Raw genomic sequence first — 21318 nt, forward strand, 5'->3', positions numbered from 1 at the left:
CTGACCCCGCCTCCGGGAGCGGGGCTGGCGTCCCCTCGGCCCACCCACTCCGCGCCTCAGGACCCTCCGCGGCTGGGGCCGGCGCCGCCCGCTCGGCCTGGGCGGGAGGGCGAGCCCGCGCTCTGCGCCAGCGCGCCACCGTGCGGCTCTTCCGGGGACTGCGCCGCCTTGCCTGCAGGAAAGCCTCCCTTCCCTGCAGGTGACAATGACCAGAGTCACAGTGCCAGAGCGCGACCCACGTATGGACACTAATTCCCCGCCAACCCTAGGAAGTGGTCCTATTATTTGTCCTCCCTTACAGATGGGGAAACTGAGGCCCAGGCAGGTGGGAGCAGGATTTGACCCCAGGTCGCCTAGCTGCATAGCCTTGGGTTTAATCCTATCCATCTTGCCTGGGTCCGGGAGGTCGGCTTCACCTGGACTGGCGGCACCCGCCCATGCACATTGGGATCTCCTGGGAGACTTGAAAACAGTTGGACCGGGCGCGGTGGCTCACGCCTGTAATCCCAACACTTTGGAGAGGCGTGTGGATCATCTGAGGTCAGGAGTTCGAGACCAGCCTGGCCAATATGGTGAAACCCCGTCTCTACTAAAAATAAAAATACAAAAATTAGCCGGGTGTCGTGGCACATGCTTGTAATCCCAGCTACTCAGGAGGCTGAGGCAGGGGAATCTCTTAAACCCGGGAGGTGGAGGTTGTAGTGAGCGGAGATTGTGCCACTGCACTCCAGCCTGAGCAATAAGAGTAAAAAAAAAAGAAAAGAAAAAAGAAAAAGAAAAGTTTCTGAGCCCCAACCCAGAGGCTGATTCACCTGGCCCAGGTGGCTCCCCCATGCAGCCTGGACTGAGAGCCACCTGCCCCTCACAGAAAGCCCAGTCTATGGAAGAGGAAGTGGCTCAGAAAGAAGGGCAGGATGGCCCCACCGGCAGTGACAGTGGGGCTGGGGGGTTCTGGCTCTGCACTTCCCAGCCATCTGGGATTCCTGGGGGGTGCAGAAGACAAGCCCAGGCCTGCAGGGGTAGGGCATGCTGAACCTGTGGAAGGCCACTGGATGCGAAGGGCCACAGGTTTAAGTGCTGACTCCACTATGGCCCAGCTGTGGCTGTGGCCTTGACTTCCCCTTCTGTGAAATGGGGCATAGTTGGCTCCTGTTTCCTGGCAGGATTTGAATAAATCATGGTGTGAAGGCTCAGGCTCAGCAATGGACGGATATTTGCCAGGTCAGCGGCTGGTCAAGCCGGGAACTTGAAGTTTCCAGAGGGAGCCGATCCCTCCGGGCCCCTCCAGACAATGCTGGGTTGCGTCGCTGCAGTACTGTGGCCGGTGGCCTGTGGTCCTTTTAGATGGACTGTGAAGGAGGTGCTGTCCTACGGGGACCAGGTCCAGCCACAGCAGGAGGCAGAGGGCGTGGACTGTGGGAAGCAGGGGCAGGCATGTGGGTACTGGTGAACCTCAGAGAAGGGCTGCAGGGGGCAGGGGAGGGGGGCACAGCAGAGCAGGTCGGGGAACAGTGCCCGGCTGGGGGCTTGGGAACAGGATGCTGGGAGATAGCAGCATTTGGGGTGGCTGTGGGAAGGGGCTGCTTCTGGCCAGGGGTGAGTTTGATCTGGAGGCTGAGCCCGGGCATACCATTCTCAGAGTGGGTGGTGAGTTTGGGGCCCCCCCAGACAGGGAGCTGGAAATGGAGGGGGTGGAGGGTGCAGCTTGATGAGGGGCTGGCCAGGTACCTACATGGTCAGGCGAGGTGCTAGGGGAGCAGGAGGACCCTCTCTTTGCAAGAACGCTGCAGTTCTGGAGGCGTCCCGGGGGCCCAACCCTCTGCCCAGAGGCTGGGGTGTGCATCCCCCACCTGGGCTGGGGAGAGGGGTAGGCTGGGAACCCAAACACTTGTCTCCTCCATTCTCAGAGCCACCCCAGGCCCCACCTGTAATAAGCATGTCACTTACGCCCCTGAGTCTCAGTGTCCTCATCTGCTTGATGGGACCATCCCTTGGAGCCATCATTCAAGACTGCGGCAAGGACCGAAGGAGACCGACAACGCACATCAGGGGCCAGCACACATCTGTGCCTTCCCTGTGTGGGGAGGGGTCTTTCCAGGGGGCACATGGCCCAGGCAGGGGAGAGGGCAGCTTTTTCTTTTCTTTTTTTTAAGACGGAGTCTGACTGTCGCCAGGCTGGAGTAGAGTGGCACAATCTCGGCTCACTGCAACCTCTGCCTCCCGGGTTCAAGCAATTCTCCTGCCTCAGACTCCAAGTAACTGGGACTACAGGCACCCACCATCATGCCCGGCTAATTTTTGTATTTTTAAGTAGGGACAGGGTTTCGCCATGTTGGTGATCCACCTGCCTCGGCCTCCCAAAGTGATGGGATTACAGGCGTGAGCCACTGCGCCTGGCCACGAGGGCAGCTTTTTCTCTCTGCACAAAGACAAGCTCCCAATGACTGAAGGAGAAACTCGGGGCAGGACGTCTTCCTTGGATGGGCTCAGAGGACACGGTCCTGGGGAGGAAGGGATGGCTTTTCCCCATCACCACCACGAGGGCTGCAGTCTTACCTGCCCTGCCCCGCTGCCAGGTCAGGAGGGCAGCACGGGGCGCAGCTCCACCAAGCTGCTCCCAAGAGAGGCTCAGGGGCCTCCCTGACCCCTCAAATCCAGCTGTCAGAGCCAGTCACCCACCCAGTCCCAACCTCACACAGCACCCAGGGACATGGCCATGAATACAGCACAGGAACAGGCGGGTAACCTGGGGCAGTCTCTCCCAAGCAGCATTGTCGGGGCATCTCTGAGGCATCTGCGGGCTTGCAGTTTCCAGAGCTCTGCTAGCCTCCACATCTCCCCCTTTTCACAGATGAGCAAGCCGAGGCGAGAGCACATGGCCTGGTTCCAGGTCATTCATGCAGTCAACACACATTTATTGAGCATCGACTCTGTGCCGGGCCCCGGGTGGGCACGGGGGGCTCAGAGACGAATCACACACAGACCCTACCCTTGAGGCGCTGACAGCCTGGGAGGGCAATTGGTCACATCAACGGACACTCACAATACAGTGTGGTCAGTGTGGTGTTAGAGGTAGCACAGGTGACTGAGGGAGCACAGAGGAGGGGCCCCTGACCCGGCTGGGGGTGGCAAGGAGGGCTTCTTGGAGGAGGTGACACCTGAAGAGGGCTTTAGGGAGTGAGCAAGAGTTAGGGTGTCTCGTCTGAGGAAGTGGCCTGTGCAAGGGCTCAGTGGTAGGGACAATGGTGGTGGCTGAGAGTTGGGCAAGGGCCAGTCCAGGAAGGGCCGTGGAGTCCGCAGGTGACAGGGAGCGCTGAGGGGTGTGAAGCAGGCAGTTGGCAGAGGGCCCGCTGGAAGCCAGCGTGAAGGGTGGCCCAGGGGATGGGACAGGGTAGAAGGGTGGGTGGCCGTGGGCAACTGGTGGGCGGGCACGGCCCTTGCCCGAGGAGTCTCATCCTGCCTGGGGGCCCCCTCAGCAGGGGGGCGGTGGGGGTGTGGGCTGCCAGCCGCGGGGCCGCAGGGTGCACAGCACTGGGTCCAGTGGCTTGAGCGTGGCCTGCTCCTGCAGCCCGAAGCGCTGCCCGGGCACCAGCCGGAACTCCAGCCTCTGCAGCAGCTTTGCCATGACCACCTTTACCTCCATCTGGGCCCAGCAGACAAAATGAGGAAGGAATGAAGAAGCAAAGACAGAATGAGTGAGTGAAAGAGCAGCAAATGTCACAGCCAGCTCTCCTCCTGGAGGGCCTCCTGTGTTTCGCACTCTCCTCCGTGCAAAACACAGCCAGTCCTCTGGGTCTGGCTCCGCTGGGTCCCGAGCCCACAGCCCAGCAGCCCCAGAGCAGGGGTTCTGAGATGCTTCCTGGCTCAGGATGAGCCACCACCCCTGCAGCCACTCCTGGGCAGAACCACAGCCCTGCCTCTCCTACCTGAGCAAACTGCTGCCCGATGCAGGAGCGGTGGCCCAGGGAGAAGGGGAAGTAGGTGAACCGTGGCCTGCAGGGAAAGAGAGGAATCACAAGGCCAGCAGCCCCAGACATCCCCACAGGAACAACACAAGGAAGACAGCAGTTAACCCATGTCTGGATGAACACAGACTTAGAGCCAGGGGCTGGGCACTTTGCATGCAAAGCATGAACCGCTGACTCTGCCGAGGGCTGGATCTGCATTCTCTCTTTTTCTCCTCCTTTTACCCTCCTAGAAGGAGCTTATGTTGTCCCATTTCACACGTGGAGAAACTGAGGCTCAGAGGGGCAAAGCAACTTACTCCAGGTCATAAATTTACATCCAGCTCTGGGCAGAGCCTGGATCTGAACTTGGGCAAGCTGTGGAGTCCAGCTCTTCCCACCATGGCTTTGGTACCTTAACGTGTTGACCCCCACAGCAACTTCCAGATGCAGCCACGGATGGTCCCATTTCTCAGACAGGAACCTCAAGGTTTGGGGAGGTGAAATCACCCAGCTTCCCAGTATTTGGTGCTGCTTGTGAGCATGGACTTTAGAACAAGACTGAGCTGGGGCCAGACCCCTGCTCTGCCACTTGGGCAAGTTACTTAACCTCTCTGAGTTGTGATTTCCTCTACAGCCACCTCACAGGGATCTGGAAGGCTATGTGGGCTAAGCGGGCGCCTCTGGCTCAGACCAGAGGCTGCTGTGTCTATCCTTCTCCCACCAGCCCCACTCATGGGCAGCTCGAGGAGGGACTTACTTGGGTGCTCCGGGGCCGAAGCGATCGGGGTTGAAAGTCAGCGGGTCCTCAAAGTATGTGTCCATCCGCCCCATGACATAGGTGCTGAACTGCGGGCAAAGGGTCCGCTCATCTCTGGTTCCCAGGTTGTTCCCCTGGCACCTCTTGAGCCACTGAGGCCACCCAACAGGGCTACTCGGAGCAGAGTGGGTCCCACTCTCCTCCCCCCGTGGCTTCACCCCCATCTAGGTAGGTGTCGATTGTACTGGCCCCCTAGACAATCCCTTAAGAGTGAGGACAGCTGACTGTGCCAGCTGGGCATACTGTGTCATCCTGTGCTGGGCACAGCCCTGTGGGGGAGCCATCATTATCCCCATTTTACAGATGAGGAAACTGAGACCCAGAGAGAGGCTCAGTGACTCACCTGAAGTCACCAGGCAAATAAATGGCCAAATCGAGATTCAAACTCAGATCTGACTCTGTGAGGCCAACTTCCTCTAGATCCTGAGAACTGTTATATTCAGTTTCTCTTCAACTCAAGGCCTGCTTCGGCAGGGGTGGGAGTGGAGGAGCTGCAGACCCCACCAGCCGTCCACTTGCATGTGTGGTTCCTCCTGAGTGGGGCTGATGCTCACTCTGTGTCCTTGGCCTCCAAACACTGGGACAAAATCTCCTCCTGAGCCTGCTCCACCCCTGGCTCTCTGTGCTGGGGTCAGCGCAGCAGAGGGTGTAGGGAGCGCTGGAGCTGAGCTCCAGCAAGTGAGTGGGAGCATCAGGCACGGGGGCTGGGTTTAGGGCACCTGCGATGTGCCAGGGATTGTTGCCAGGCACATGATGTATGTCATCCTACTGACGCTTCTTGACAGGCTGTGGCTTGGGTGCCATCACCACTCCCCCCGACCTAACAAAGAGGAAGCCGAAGGCCTGATGGAGATGACCCAGCCAGCCAGCAGCAGAGCTGGGGATGGAGCCCAGTCTGCCCACTCAAAGCCCACAGGTGGCACCCCCAGGCTGAGAGTGAGCCACAGGGCCTCCCCTCCCAGCTTAAGGGGATCTAAGGAGATGGCCATTACGGCATAGTGGTATTGATACAGGGGTATTCAAAAGAAAGCTCGGCAAAACAGATGACAGAGTGGCCACAGATGAGGCTTGGATGGATGCTGGGGGAAGTGGGGCAGAGCCCTGGGAGGAGAGGGGCTGCGAGCAGGGGCTGGGGCTCCTCCTTCCTCATAGGTAAAAATAAAAAGGATCCTGTCATGGGCTGAATTTTGTCCCCAACAAATTCACATGTTGGAGTCCTAACCCCCAGTACCTCAGTATGCGGCTGTGTTTGGAGACAAGGTCTTTAACGAGGTGATTAACTTAAAATGAGGTACTTAGGATGGGCCCTAATCCAACCTGACTGGTGTCCTTATAAGAAGAGATTAGGACACAGACACACAGAAGGAAGAACATGTGGAGACGCAGGGAGAAGGTGGCTGTCTGCACACCAAGGAGTGTGCCCTCAGAAGAAACCAGCTTCCCAACACCTTGATCTCAGACTTCCAGCCTCCAGGACTGGGAGAAAATAAATTTCTGTTGTTTAAGCCAAAGTCTGTGGCACTTTGTTACAATAGCCCTGGCAAATCAATACAGATGGGTCCCTGCCTTGAAACCACACACAAAATCAATTCTAGGTAGTTACAAGCTCAGCTTTGAAAAGAAAAATGTAAAATTGTTTGAGGACAATGTAAGTGAATGCCCTGAACTCAGAATAGAGAAGGATTTCTTAAACAAGGCAAAGCAAAAGAAGTAATTGTTAAAAATATTAAGAGATGTAGATCATCAAAAACACATTAATGAAGACAAGCCACAAAGATGACAAACATACCAGACAAAAGATGAACACACGAGTTTTTAAAGTAAAGCTCCAGGGCCAGGCACGCTGGCTCACACCTGTAATCCCAGTACTTTGGGAGGCCGAGGCAGGTGGATCACTTGAGGTCAGGAGTTTGATAACAGCCTGGCCAACCTGGTGAAACCCCATCTCTACTAAAAATACAAAAATTAGCCAGGCGTGGTGGTGTGCACCTGTAATCCCAGCTACTTGGGAGGCTGAGGCATGAGAATTGCTTGAACCCAGGAGGCAGAGGTTGCAATAAGTGGAGATGGCGCCACTGCACTCCAGCCTGGGGGACAGAGCGAGACTCCATCTAAAAATTAATAATAAAAATAATAATTAATAAATGTATGCCGTAAAAAAATAATAAAATAAAATAAAGCTCTACATAGCAATATGAAAAAACACACTACCCCAAAAGGGAAACTGAGCCCACATCTCAGAGACAGAGAAAACAGGGTCAGATGCTCACTCTTAACTAGTTAGTAATCAGGAAAGCACAAATCAAGACCACAGTGAAATACTTTTTTTTAAACACATATTTGGATGGCAGCAGATACAAAATTGAACCATGCTAAGTGTTGGAGACAATAAAGAACAGCAGGTGCTGTCCCTCACCACATGTGGGCGTCTAAGTTGGTGCAGCCACTTTGGAAGACAATGTGGCATTAGTCTGTAAAGCTGAACAGTCGCAGGTCCTACAACCCAGCACTGCCACTTCTGGGTACATGCCTGAGGATCTTGCTCACACACTGCTCCTGGCACACAGACAGAAATGGCATCGCTGCTGTGGTGCTCATAATAGGGACAAACTGGGCACCTCTCAAATGCCTCTCACCTGAGAATTGATCAGCAATGGTGGTTGTCCCACGGCCCCATAGAGAAGCCTACACAAATCTTACCAATCTTTATACTGAGTCAAAAAGCAAGTCCTACAACATATTACTGCATGAGTGCACACAGGCGCGCACACACACACACACACACACGAGGGAATGGCAAACACACAATTCAGATTAGTGATTCCTTCTCAGAAGAGCAGGGAGTGACTACATCCTAGTTTCCTGGTTTGGTGGGGGGGGGGGGGGTTAGGGGCTATTATACATGAATAAATGCCTGGATGAATAGATAAATGAACAAGTAAGCAAACAAAGAGACACAAGGTAAAGGAGGTCCGGGGAGAAAGCCGAGAGAGAAAGAGTTATAAAGTGCGAGGAGGGAAAGAACCAGGACAAGTTTGGGTCAACTGTGAAACTGGGCACTTTCCATATCTGCTCTTCGCCAGCTGTATGACCCCAGGAAATTGACCGAACCTCTCTGAACCTCAGTGTCCTCAGCGGTAAAAGGGGCACCTCCCTTCCAGAATGACCTGCTGTAATCTTCTGCTGAACAGTGTGAGGAGGGGAAAAAGCCCTCACAGGGCTATGGTGAGACTCCGTGAGAAAGAACAGGGCAGCCAGCAAGGCCCAGCACAGTGATGGGAACGGGGCCACGGGCTCCCCTGGTGAGTCCCAAATTCACCACCACTGGGGCAAGCAGGCCAGCCCACCCCAGGGCCCCCAGGGCCTCCACCCACCAAGAGCGGGGTGTTGCCGGGGACTCTGACCCCATCGATCAAGGTCTCCTCTTCCAGCAGGCGAAAGGTGCCCCATGCTGGTGGGTACAGCCTCAGCGACTCTTTGAGGACCTAGAGAAGCCACAAGGGGAGATAACAAGAGAAGTCGGGAGAGGCCACAGATCATGCTGGCCAGTGGCATGCCTGGGACTCCTCTCTTTCCCACCCATAGGCTGAATGTATACCCTCACCCTGGCCTGGGTCCCAGGCCCCTGGGACATCAGTCTCACCATCACGTGGCAGATGGAGAAACTGAGGTCCAGAAGGAGAAGGGAGCTGTGCAAGGCCACAATGGCAGAGCTGGGACCAGGAATCAGGGCTCCCACCATTCCAGAGAGCCACAGCAGAACCCGAAAGGCCTCCTGCTGTGCTGCAGCAGCTCGTGGAGGTGCTGCTGAGCCTGACTCCACCAGGAAAAGCTTAAGTATCTGGAACTCCAGCCTAGCCGGGAAGCACAAATACGGCATGATTTACTAAAGGGCCAGTTTCCAAGCTAAGCTGAATACTGGGATGACCTGGGGAGCTCCTTGACTCTGACATCATTAGTCTTGGGCAGCCTGGGCCTCGGGATACTTTAAATCTTCTAGGGGAGTCTCCTATGCAGCAAAGTTTGAAAACCACTGTCCTAAAAGGTCCTGGGAGGCAGCAGGCCTGATGACATGAATCACCCACATCTGCCCAGAAGCTTCCCTCCTACTCCCCACACCTGGGACAGGTACTGCAGTCTCCCCAGGTCCTCGAAATCCAGGTACCTCTTAGAACCGATGACCTCATCCACCTCGGCCTGCAGCCTGTGGGGTAAGACAAAGACAAGTTCATCTCCAAAGGGAGCCTTTCCTCAACTTAGCTTTAAGAAGGGGACATTGGAAGGAATGGTGAAGACAGACGCATGGGGCTCCCCATCCACAAACACTGTTACTTTTATTTTTATTTTTTGAAACAAAGTCTTGCTCTGTTGCCCAGGCTAGAGTGCAATGGTGCAATCTTGGCTCACTGCAACCTTCGCCCCCCGCCCCCAGGATTCAAGCAATTCTCCTGCCTCAGCCTCCTGAGTAGCTGGGATTACAGGCGCTCACCACCATGCTCAGCTAATTTTCGTATTTTTAGTAGAGTCAGGGTTTCACCATGTTGGCCAGGCTGGTCTTGAACTCCTGACTCCAGGTGATCCGCCTGCCTCAGCCTCCCAAAGTGCTGGGATTACAGGCATGAGTCACCACACCCAGCCCAAAGACTGTTAAAGAGATCCAATGACAGCCAGATCCAAAACAGTGCCCAAACCATTAGGAACCATGTTCCAGGGGCCCTAAAACATCCACCCTTTGTGTCTGATGTTTGGGATTGGCTGTAGGAAACCAGACTGGCCAACATGGTGAAACGCTGTCTCTACTAAAAATACAAAAACTAGCCAGGAGTGGTGGCAGGTGCCTGTAATCCCAGCTACTTGGGAGGCTGAGGCATGAGAATCACTTGAATCTGGGAGGTGGAGGTTGCAATGAGCAGAGATAGAGCTGCTGCACTCCAGCCTGGCAACAGAGCAAGACTCCGTCTCAAACACAAAAGTATTGTCGAGGATGTGGACAAATCAGAAAGAACCCTTGTGCACTGCTGGTGGGAATGTAAAATGTTTCAGCGGCTATGGAAAACGATATGGTGATTCCTCAAAAAATTAAAAATAGAATCACCATATGATCCAGCAACCCCACTTCTGGGTATAAACTCAAAACAACTGAAAGCTGGGACTTAAAAAGATATTTGTATACCCATCCTCATAGCAGCATTATTCAAAATAGACAAAAGGAAGAAACAACCCAGGTATCCATGGACAGATGAATGAATATGCAAAATGGGAGAGATCTTACAATGGAACATTAGTAAGTCCTAAAAAGGAAGGGAGTTCTGACACATACTGCAACATGGATGAACTTGGAGGACACTATCTGAGTAAAATAAGCCAGTCACATAAAAGACAAATACTGTATGAGTCCACTTATATAAGTCACCTAGAATAGACAAACCCATAGAGACAGAAGTGGAATTGTGGTTACCGGTGGTGGAGGAGGGAAGAATGGACAGATTTTCAGTTTGGGAAGATGAAAAAGTTCTGGAGACGGAGGCCAGGAGCAGTGGCTCACGCCTGTAATCCTAGCATTTTGGGAGGTCAAGACGGGTGGATCACTTCAGGCCAGGAGTTTGAGACCAGCCTGGCCAACATTGCAAAACACTGTCTCTACTAAAAATACAAAAAAAAATAGCCAGGTGTGGTGGTGCACACCTGTAATCCCAGCTACTCTGGAGGCTGAGGCAGGAGAATTGTTTGAACCGGGGAGGCAGAAGTTGCAATGAGCTGAGATCACACTCCAGCCTGGGCGACAGAGCAAGACTCTGTCTCAAAAAAAAAAAAAAAAAAAAAAAAATAATAAATAAATAAAAATAAAAAATAAACAAAAATAAACAAAAAACAGTGGAGGGGGATGGCATTCACAATGTGAATGCCCTTAATGCCACTAAACTGTGTGCTTAAAAACAATGAAAATGTAGAATTTTATGTTATATATATTTTACCACAATTTTAAAAAGAGTGGATTTGGGAGGAGGTTACAATCAGGTGGGCAATGCTGTGACAAGGCGCATGGGGAATAAAAGCCAGCTGTACAGCCAGGTGACAAAACACAGCAAAGCTGCCCGTGAGTAGGTGAGAAGGTGCTGAACAGGCACTCAGCAGTTAACAGTGAATTGGCTCTGGGTGGGTGGGATGCCATGGGTGGGTTTACTATTATTATAACTTTTCTGCTTTTCCCAAAATTTTTATATGAAATGCTTATTACTATTATACTTACTTTTAAACCCAAGAACGATTGTATGTTCACTTCCGCCCTTCTATGCTGCTGATGACTAATAATGGTAATTGAAGGCCTGACCCCACCTCCCCAGAGCTCCCACCGAGCCCGTTGGTGCGTTCTGAGAGCTCTGACACTTGCTTCAGCCACTCCATGTAACTGTCCTGGAGGGAGCCTGTTTGTATTTAAGGAAACCAATGGCCCGACTCAAATGTCACCTCCCCAGGGACGCCCTCCTTTGTCTTGCCGTCAGAAGACAAGCATGCCCTTGGCACATTAGCGGGGATTCTGCTCCATCATCACTGCCAGGCTCTGGCCAGGCACTGGGTACACTGTGGGGAGGGAAAAGGCCACGGTTCCGCCCTCCTGGAGCTTCCGGTCTCATAGCTGAATAGACATGATGAAATAGTCCCGGGGAAACACATTCATGAGTTGGGAGGAGGCTCAGAGGGGAAACATGGGTGGCTCCTTTAGGGATCCGAGAAGCCCTTTCTAGAAGAGGAGTGGGAGGAGGAGGCGTGTTCTCCAGGGGAAAAGCAGGGACAGTGTTTCCAAGAGAGGGAACAGCACGTGCCAAGGCCCGGGGGAAGCAGGGCATGTTGAAGGGACTCAACCATGGGAGGTAGGGACAGGTGGCCCTCAGGAACAAGACATCAGACAGACTCCTTTGCCAGTCCCAAGATCACCCCCCATACCTTGCCACGATCTCCGGCTGGCGAGACAGCTCCATCACTGTGAACGCCAAGTGGTTGGCAGAGGTCTCGTGACCTGTGGGAAGGGTGGACAGTGGCTGCTCCACATGGGGCCACAGGATGAAGAAGACAGTTTGTCTGCCTCTATGCCAGCCAGTGCTGGCAAGTAAATGGCATTTGCCCCCAGGCATCTGGGTCTAAAAGCCCCTTCCTTGAACCATCGTCTGGGTCTCACTTGGCCCAGGGAAGTGCTCACCTCCATTTTGGAGAAGAAAAAGTAGAGGTGGAGAGGAATGGGTCTCTGGTCACACAGCAGGGAGAGTGGGGAGGGACACAATTCAAAGTCAGTGAGCCCAAGGCCTCTCCTTCCCATGCTGCAGCGCGCACACAAAAGCCCCTCATGACCCTGAGGTTCTATGAGGGGTGGCGGACGTTTCGGGAGGCAGATTTTGACTTTTAGCAGGCTCTGGCCAACGTGATAAAGTCAACCCCTCCAAGTTAGCCTGAGAGGCAACAGACATGAGTTTACTCTAAAGGAGTAGGTGGCTTACCAGGTGGCAACCACTGGCCAGCCAAGGTGCTTGAGGGGCTCCGCTTGAATGCAGAAGGGCCTGTACCTTACAGCAAGTCAGAGCTGGGAAGAAGGGCCCAGCTCCCAGGGTGTGGAGATGGGCCAGTCACACAGCCAGCAGAGCCCTCAGCTGGGGAGCAGGGTGGGAGAACAGAGCAGCCCTGGCCCCAGCTCTGCATCGCTGGCTGTGACTATAGGAGGCCACTTCCCTCCTCAGCCTCAGTTTCCTCACAGGCAAAGGGAAAGACAGACACAACCCACCCTGCCCTCGGCCAGTCCCCCATAGCATCTGGACGCAGGGCTCAGGGATAGACTGGAGGGATGAGACGGGATTAATACACCCTCTTTGGAAGGCTGGATAGAAGCCTGGAGAGTTCCTCAAGGCCCCCATTTTACAGATGAGGAAACTGAAGCTAGGTCTGTCCAGAAGCCTCATCCAGGACCTGGGTTTCCAGTTGCAGGAAGAGGACCAGCCATTGGTTCCGCAAGTCCCTTCTATCCACTGCAGGGAATGGCGCCCTGCAGCCTTGCTTTAACACTGGCCATTTCTAATCTCCTGGGGCATCTGCAAGTGCTTCTCCCACCTAAAGGGCCTTCCTCCATGCCGTTCACCTGTAGACCTCTTCGTCCATCAGTACTTGTCTCTGTCTGTCCACCTCTGCCATTAGACTAGGAACTGTCCCTCATCTTGTTCACCTCCATCTTCCCGGTGCCTAGTGTCAGCCATTTGTTTGTGTATTTCATTCAATGTTCGTGGGAACATACCGCACTGGGCCCTGGCAGAACAGAGGTGAGCTAAACAACCTGACCCTTTGCTCATCAAGTCTGGTGGGGAACAGACCTCACTCAATTACCACAAATAAATGAACAGCTTAACACTATGAGGTGGGTGGTGGGGAGGAGCTCCAGGCCTGCAGCCAGCTTCTAGCTGAGGGCCTGAGGCAGCCTGCGCTTCCCTGAGGAGGAGGCATGTGAGGGCTCACTGACAGGTGAAGAGGAGTTTTCTAGGTGAAGAACCATGTTCAGGAAATATCTGATGAGCAAACGAATGAAGTTGCTTAGCATCTCTTTTTGTGCCAGTCTAATGCAGGCCTCCCCGCAAATTCTGAGTGAGGGGAAGCCTGCATTCACACAGCCAAGCTCTCTGCAGCTGAAAGGCCAGCTTCACACATCCCCATAATTGCCAGCTGCACTACCAGGTCAGATGCCCCCAAGACAGCAAGAAGAAGGGGTTTCTGCTCCCTTTAGACCAGCCCCCTAGTCCTATGGTGAGCTCTGCTCAGATAGCCCCCAAAATCCCAAAGAGTTGGGTTTGAGGGATCCATGGTCTGCAGTATTTCTGCAGAGCTCCGGGCCCTTGGTCACCACTAAAGCTACAAACCAGCAATGAAGAAGGTGACGAAGTTGTCCAGCAGACCCTCATCGTCCTGGGCCCCCTCTTCAGCTGAAAGACAAGGAGAGTCTCAGTTCCCAGCAAATATTTGCTCCCTTTCCCCACAGCTCATAAAGAACTAACTGTGTTTCTCCTCTTAAGCCAAACAGAGCCAGAGGCGATGAATCACCTGGGGGACGTCCCGGCCCACCCCACCCTCCCCAGTCTGCAGAGGGGGCCCTCGCACCTTTGAGAATCTGTGTGAGGATGTCGGCAGGAACCTCCTCGCCCCTCTTCAGGGCCTCCCGGCGGCGCTGGACCCAGTCCCTGCCCACCTGGCGCAGGAAGCGAATGCTCTCCCGGACCTCCCGGAGCTGCTTCCTCTTCCCTGGCAGGAACTAAACAAGAGTTTCAGCTCCAGATGGCCAAGTGAACATGCATGTTCCCTCTCCCCTCTCCCCCACCACCCTGAAATGACTTTAGCGGCACCGGCAAGCCGGGACGTCAGTAGAACGTGAGAAATTCTAGAAAAGATGAAGCAGACAGGGAGACTGGATCAAGATGGCAAACTGGGCCCAGGCCTCAGTCTCCCTTTCCTGCACCAAATCCTTAGCAGTGGTGGGTGGGATGGCTTAAAACATCCACGTAGCCCGTCAAGGTAAAAAGGGACCCCTGACGGGTGGAGGCAGTTAGGCTTGCATCGAAGGAAGAAATCCCAAGCAGAAGGAAGTAGAGTGCGATCAACCGCCAAAAAGACGGGGCGGTATTGGGGTCTGCAAGCTCAGAGGCCGAAGTCCCAGGGAACAGGAGGGGGCCCTGAGATGAACTCAGCTATCACCTTTCCCCTTTTTTACTTCTTCATTCCTGGGATAAGGAGGTGATATGTGGAGCTGCAGCAGCAATCTTTTAAAAAAATCTATATATTTTAATTGATATATAATAATTATACACATGTATGGGGTGCATGTGATATTTTGATACACGAATACAATGTGCAATGGTCAAATTGGCATATTTAGGATATTCATCACTTAAAACATTTATCATTTGTGTTGGAAACATTTCAAATCTTCTCCCTATTTTTCAAATACACAATACCTTGCTGTTAGTTATAGTCACCCACTCTGCTACTGACACTAAAACTTATTCCTTCTATATAACCGTATGTTTATACCATTAACCAACTTCTCTTCATCCCCTCATTCACCCTTCCCAGCCTCTAATAACTATCATTCTACTCTTTACCTCCATGAAATCAACTTTTTTAGCTCCCACAAACGTGGGAGGACAGGCACTACTTGTCTTTCTGGTCTTGCCTTGTTTCACTTAACATAATGATCTCCAGTTCCATCCAGGCTGCTCTAAATGTCAGGATTTCATTCTTTCTTATGGGCAAAGAAAATTCCATGTGTATATACACCAAATTTTCTTTTCTTTTCCTTTTTTTTTTTTTTTTTTTGAGACGGGGTTTTACTCTTGTTGCCCAGGCTGTAGTGCAATGGTGCGATCTCAGCTCACTGCAACCTCCGCTTCCCCGGTTCAAGGGATTCTCCTGCTTCAGCCTCCTGAGTAGCATGGTGCCCACCACCATGCCTGGCTAATTTTTTGTATTTTTAGTAGAGATGGGGTTTCACCATGTTGGCCAGGCTAGTCTTGAACTCCTGACCTCAGGTGATCCACCTGCCTTGGCCTTCCAAAATGCTGGGAATACAGGCATGAACCACTGCGCCCAGCTACACCAAATTTTCTTTATCCATTTGTCTGTTCATGAACACTTACGTTGATTCTATATCGCGGCTATTGTGCAGGTGTCCCTTTGATATACTGATTTCTTTTCCTTTGGATAAATACCCAGTAGTGGGATTGCTGGATCATATGGTAGTTCCCTTTTTAGTTTGAGAAACCTCCATACTGTTTTCCATAATGGCTATACAAATTTACATTCCTGCCAACAATGCATAAGAGTTCCATTTCTCTCTGTCCTCACCAGCATCTGTTATGTTTTGTCTTTTTGATAATAGCCATTCTAACTGGGGTAAGATGATATCTCACAGATTTGCATTTATCTGATGATTAGTGACATTGAACATTTTTTCATATACCTCTTGGCCATTTGTCTTTTGAGAAATGTCTATTCAGATTCTTTGCCAATTTTTTTTTTTTTTTTTTTTTTTTTTTTTTGAGACGGAGTCTGGCTCTGTCGCCCAGGCTGGAGTGCAGTGGCTGGATCTCAGCTCACTGCAAGCTCCGCCTCCCAGGTTCACGCCATTCTCCTGCCTCAGCCTCCCGAGTAGCTGGGACTACAGGCGCCTGCCACCTCGCCCGGCTAGTTTTTTGTATTTTTTAGTAGAGATGGGGTTTCACCGTGTTAGCCAGGATGGTCTTGATCTCCTGACCTCGTGATCCGCCCGTCTCGGCCTCCCAAAGTGCTGGGATTACAGGCTTGAGCCACCGCGCCCGGCCCTCTTTGCCAATTTTTTAATGGAATTATTTGCTTTTTGTTGTTGTTGTTGTTGTTTGTATTCCTTGTCAGATGGGTGGTTTGCAAATACTTTGTCCCATTTAACAAGTTGTCTCTTCATTCTGTTGTTTCCTTTGCTGTGCAGAACGTTTTTAGTTTAATATAGTCACATGTCTTTTTTTTTTTTTTTTTTTTTGAGATGGAGTCTCACTCTGTCAGCCATGTTGGAGTGCAGTGGTGTGATCTCGGCTCACTGCAACCTCTGCCTCCCGGGTTCAAATGGGTTCAAGTGATTCTCCTGCCTGTGCCTCCCAAGTAGCTGAGTAGCTGGGACTACAGGTGCCAACCACCATGCCTGGCTAATTTTTGTATTTTTGTATTTTTAGTAGAGACAGGGTTTCACCATGTTGGCCAGGCTGGTCTCAAACTCCTGTCCTCAAGTGATCCCGCCTGTCTTGGCCTCCCAAAGTACTGGGATTCCAGGCACAAGCCACCATGCCTGGCCACATTTGTCTATTTTCTATTTTTGTTGTTGTTGCCTGTATTTTTGAAGTCTTAGCTATAAAATGTTTGCCTACACCAATGTCCCAGAGCACTTCCCCTATGTTTTCTCCTAGTGTTTTGAATTTCAGGTCTTATGTTTAAGTCTATTATTATTATTATTATTATTATTATTATGTGAGACATAGTCTCGTAGTCTCGTAATCTCGCTCTGTTGCCCAGGCTGGAGTGCAGTGGCACAATCTCGGATCACTGCAACCTCCACCTCCCAGGTTCAAGCAGCTGGGACTACGGTGTGTGCCACCACACCCAGCTATTTTTTTGTATTTTTAGTAGAGACAGAGTTTCACCATATTAGCCAGGATGGTCTCCATCTCCTGACCTCGTGATCCGCCCATCTCGGCCTCCCAAAGTGCTGGTATTACAGGCATGAGCCACTGCGCCCGGCCAAGTCTATTCATTTTAAGGTGATTTTTGTATATGGTGAGAGATAGGGGTCTGGTTTATTATTCTTCTGCATTCAGATATCCAGTTTTCCCAGCACTGCCCTTTCCCCAGTGTATGTTCTTGGCACCTTTGTTGAAAGTCTGTTTCATGTAAATACATGAATATATTTCTGGGTTCTCTATTCTGTTATGTTGGTATATGTCTGTTGTTATTTTTTAAAGCAATACCTTGCTGTTTTGGTTATTGTAGCTTTACAGGTTATTTTGAAATCAGGTAGTGTGGTGCCTCCAGCTTTGTTCTTTTCGCTCACAGTTGCTTTGGCTATTTGGGCTTTTTTGTGGTTTCATGCAAATTTTAGGATTGTTTTTTCTATTTCTCTGAAGAATGTCATTGGTATTTTGATAGAGATTGCATTGAATCCATAGATTGCTTTGGGTAGTATGGTCATTTTAAAAACAATATTAATTCTTTCAATCCATGAGCATGGGATGTTTTTTGTTTGTGTCTTCTTCAATTTCTTTCATCAGTGTTTTGTAGTTTTCCTTGTATAGGTCTTTTACCTCCTTGGTTAAATTTATTCCTAGATATTTGATTTTCTACATAGCAACTGTAAATGGGATCACTTTATTGGTTTCTTCTTAGTTCATTATTGGTGTATAGAATTACTACTGATTTTTGTATGCTGATTTTTTACCCTGCAACTTTACTGAATTCATTCATCAGTTCTAAGAGTTTTTTGGTGGAGTCTTTAGGAATTTCTAAATATAAGATCATGTCTTCTGCAAAGAGGGACACTTTGACTTCTTCTTTTCCAATTTGGATGTCTTTTATTTCTTTCTCTTGCCTGACTGCTCTGGCTAGCACTTCTATTAATAGTACTACGTTGAATAAGAGTGATGAAGTAAGCATCCTTATCTTGTTCCAGTTCTTAAAGGAAAGACTTTTAGCTTTTCCCCACTAAGTATGATGTTAGCTGTGGGTGTATCATATACAGCCTTCATTATGTTGAGCCATGTTCCTTCTATTCATAATTTGTTGAGAGTTTTTAATAATGAAGGGGTGTTAAATTGTATCAAGTGCTTTTTCTGCAACTACTGAGATGATCATATGTTTTTTTCCTTCATCCTGCTAATATGATGTATAACATTTATTGACTTGCATATGTTGAACCATCCTTGCATCCCTGGGATAAATCCCACTTAATCATGGTGAATTACTTTTTTGATGTGTTGTTGTGTTAGGTTTGTTTGCTAGTATTTTGTTGAAGATTTTTGCATCTGTGTTCATCAGGGACGTTGGCATGTAGTTTTCTTTTTTTTTTTTTTTTTTTTTTTGTTTCCTTGTCTGTTTGTGGTATCAGGGTAGTGCTGGCCTCATAGAATAAGTTAAGAAGAATTTCCTCTTCTTCAATTTTTTTTTGAATAGTTTGAGAAAAATTGGTGTTCTTCTTTATAGGTTTGGTAGAATTCGGCAGTAAAGACATCTGGTCATGGGCTTTTCTTTGTTGGAAGACTTTTTAAAATTATTATTATACTTTAAGTTCTAGGGTACATGTGCACAATGTGCAGGTTTGTTACATATGTATACATGTGCCATGTTGGTGTGCTGCACCCATTAACTCGTCATTTACATTAGGTATATCTCCTAATGCTATCCTTCTCCCCTCCCCCCACCCGACAACAGGCACCGGTGTGTGATGTTCCCCTTCCTGTGTCCAAGTGTTCTCATTGTTCAGTTCTCACCTATGAGTGAGAACATGTGGGGTTTGGTTTTTTTTCCTTGCAATAGTTTACTGAGAATGATGGTTTCCAGCTTCATCCATGTCCCTACAAAGGACATGAACTCATCCTTTTTTATGGCTGCATAGTATTCCATGGTGTATATGTGCCACATTTTCTTAATCCTGTCTATCATTGATGGACATTTGGGTTGGTTCCAAGTCTTTGCTATTGTGAATAGTGCCGCAAAAAAAACATACGTGTGCATGTGTCTTTATAGCAGCATGATTTATAATCCTTTGGGTATATACCCAGTAATGGGATGGCTGGGTCAAATGGTATTTCTAGTTCTAGATCCTTGAGGAATCACCACACTGTCTTCCACAATGGTTGAACTAGTTTACAGTTCCGCCAACAGTGTAAAAGTGTTCCTATTTCTCCGCATCTTCTCTAGCACCTGTTGCTTCCTGACTTTTTAATGATCACCATTCTAACTGGTGTGAGACAATATCTCATCATGGTTTTGATTTGCATTTCTCTGATGGCCAGTGATGATGAGCATTTTTTCATGTGTCTGTTGGCTGCATAAATGTGCAAGACTTTTTATCAGTATTTCAAACTCATTACTCACCATTGGTCTGTTCAGGTTTTCTATTTCTTCCTTGTTCAATCATCTTGGCAGGGTGTATGTGTCCAGGAATTCCATTTCTTCTAAGTTTTCCAATTGTTTAGTGTAGAGTTGTTCATAAAAATCTGTAATGATCATTTGTATTTCTGTGGTATCAGTTGTAATGTCTCCTTTTTAGTTTCTGCTTTTATTTATATGGGTCTTTTTTTTCTTGGATAGTCTATTTATTGGTTTATTGATTTTATCTTTTCCAAAAATCAACCTTGCACTTCATTGATCCTTTGTACTTTTTTTAGTCTTTATTAATTCTGCTATGATATTTATTATTTATTTCCTTCTACTAATTTTGGGTTTGATTTGTTCTTACTTTTCTAATTCCTTGAGATACATCATTTGGCTGTTTATTTGAAATCTTCCTTTTTTTTTTTTTTGATGTGTTTACTGTTATAAATATCCCTATTAGCACTGCTTTTGCTGTATATCACATAGGTTTTGGTATGTTGTGTTCCCCTTTTCATTTGTTTCAAGAATTTTTTTTGTTTCCTGCTTAATTTCTTCATTGACCCAATGGTCATCCAGGGGTATACTGTTTAATTCCCATGTATGTGTACCATTTCCAAAGTTTCTCTTGTTATTGATTTCTAGTTTTATTTCATTGTGCTGAGAAGATACTTGATATGATTTCAATTTCTTAAAATTTGTTGAAATTTCTTTTGTGGCCTAACATATGATCTATCCTGGATAATCTTTCATGTGCTGATGAGAAGAATGTATATTCTGCAGCTATTAGATGAAAAGTTATGCAAATGTCTATTCGGTCTATATGGTCTAAAGTGTAGTTAAATCCAATGTTTCTGTGATGATTTTCTGTCTAGATGATCTGTACAATGCTGAGAGTGGAGTGTTGAAGTCCCCAGCTATTATTGTATTAGAGGCTATCTTTTCCTTTAGATCTTTGCTTTCTATCTCTGGGTGCTCTGGTATTGGGTGCAAATATATTTAGAAGTATTTTATCTTCTTGTAGAATTGATCCCTTTATCATTATATAATGACCTGGTCTCTTTTTACAGTCTTTGACTTAAAGTCTGTTTTATTTGATATAATTATAGCTACTCCTGACAGCTTTGGCTTGTGTTTGTGTGGATATCTTTTTCCATTCCTTTACTTTCAGACTGCATGTGTCTTTACAGGTGAAGTGAGTTTCTTGTAGGCAGCATATAGTTGGGTAATTTTTTTTAGCCATTCAGCCAATCTATATCTTTTAAGTGGGGGAATTTAATCTGGTTACATTCAAGATTATTATTGATATGTAAGGACTTATTCTAGTCATTTGGTTAATTGTTTTCTGGTTGTTCTGTATATATTTTATGCCCGTCTTCCTCTCTTACTGTTTATCATTGCAATTTGGTAAACATTCTGTAATAGTAATATTTAACTCCTTTCTCTTTCTCATTTGCTGATCTGCTCGATCAGTGGGTTTTATACTTTCATGTGCTTTCACGATGATAGAGATTATCCTTTCACTTCCAGATGCAGAACTCCCTTAAACATTTCTTGTAGGGCCAGTCTAGTAGTGATGACTTACCTCGGTTTTTGCTTGTCTGGGAAAGACTTTATTTCTCTTTCAGTTTTGAAGTATAGCATTACTGGGTACTATAATCTTGACTGACAGTTTTAAATTTCCAGCACTTTGAATATATTATCCCATTCTCTCCTGGCCTGTGAGATTTTCACTGAGCAATCCACTGTTAGTCTGATTCCTTTATATGTGAATTCATGCTTATCTCTTGCTGTTTTTAAAATTCTCTCTGTGTCTTTGACTCTTGACAGTTTGACTATAATGTGCCTTGGAGAAGGCAGACCTTTTTGGGTTGAATCTACTTGGAGATTTTTGAGCTTCCATTATTATACAAA

The 21318-nt window shown here is 48.8% G+C and overlaps 2 protein-coding genes across 3 annotated transcripts in view; one reads left to right on the plus strand and one right to left on the minus strand.

Annotated features, from left to right (window-relative positions):
• The window catches only part of SETD3 (SET domain containing 3, actin histidine methyltransferase), a 363397-nt gene that overhangs the window by 22888 nt on the left and 319191 nt on the right, over window positions 1-21318 (plus strand). The gene's annotated exons all lie outside the window — the stretch shown is intronic.
• LOC126958426 (cholesterol 24-hydroxylase) overlaps window positions 2899-21318 on the minus strand; it is a 515386-nt gene continuing 496966 nt past the window's right edge. For both annotated transcript variants that reach the window (XM_050796734.1, XM_050796735.1), the window contains 8 exons: window positions 13897-14047; window positions 13659-13721; window positions 11710-11782; window positions 8884-8968; window positions 8139-8249; window positions 4705-4793; window positions 3927-3993; window positions 2899-3643 (listed from right to left, as the gene is read on the minus strand). In XM_050796734.1, the coding sequence (XP_050652691.1) occupies window positions 3473-3643; window positions 3927-3993; window positions 4705-4793; window positions 8139-8249; window positions 8884-8968; window positions 11710-11782; window positions 13659-13721; window positions 13897-14047 (810 nt within the window). In that variant the 3' untranslated portion in view covers window positions 2899-3472. The remainder of the gene's footprint in view (window positions 3644-3926; window positions 3994-4704; window positions 4794-8138; window positions 8250-8883; window positions 8969-11709; window positions 11783-13658; window positions 13722-13896; window positions 14048-21318) is intronic.

The sequence above is a fragment of the Macaca thibetana genome, chromosome 7, assembly GCF_024542745.1.
Source record: "Macaca thibetana thibetana isolate TM-01 chromosome 7, ASM2454274v1, whole genome shotgun sequence".
In the NCBI taxonomy this organism is placed as follows: domain Eukaryota; kingdom Metazoa; phylum Chordata; class Mammalia; order Primates; family Cercopithecidae; genus Macaca; species Macaca thibetana.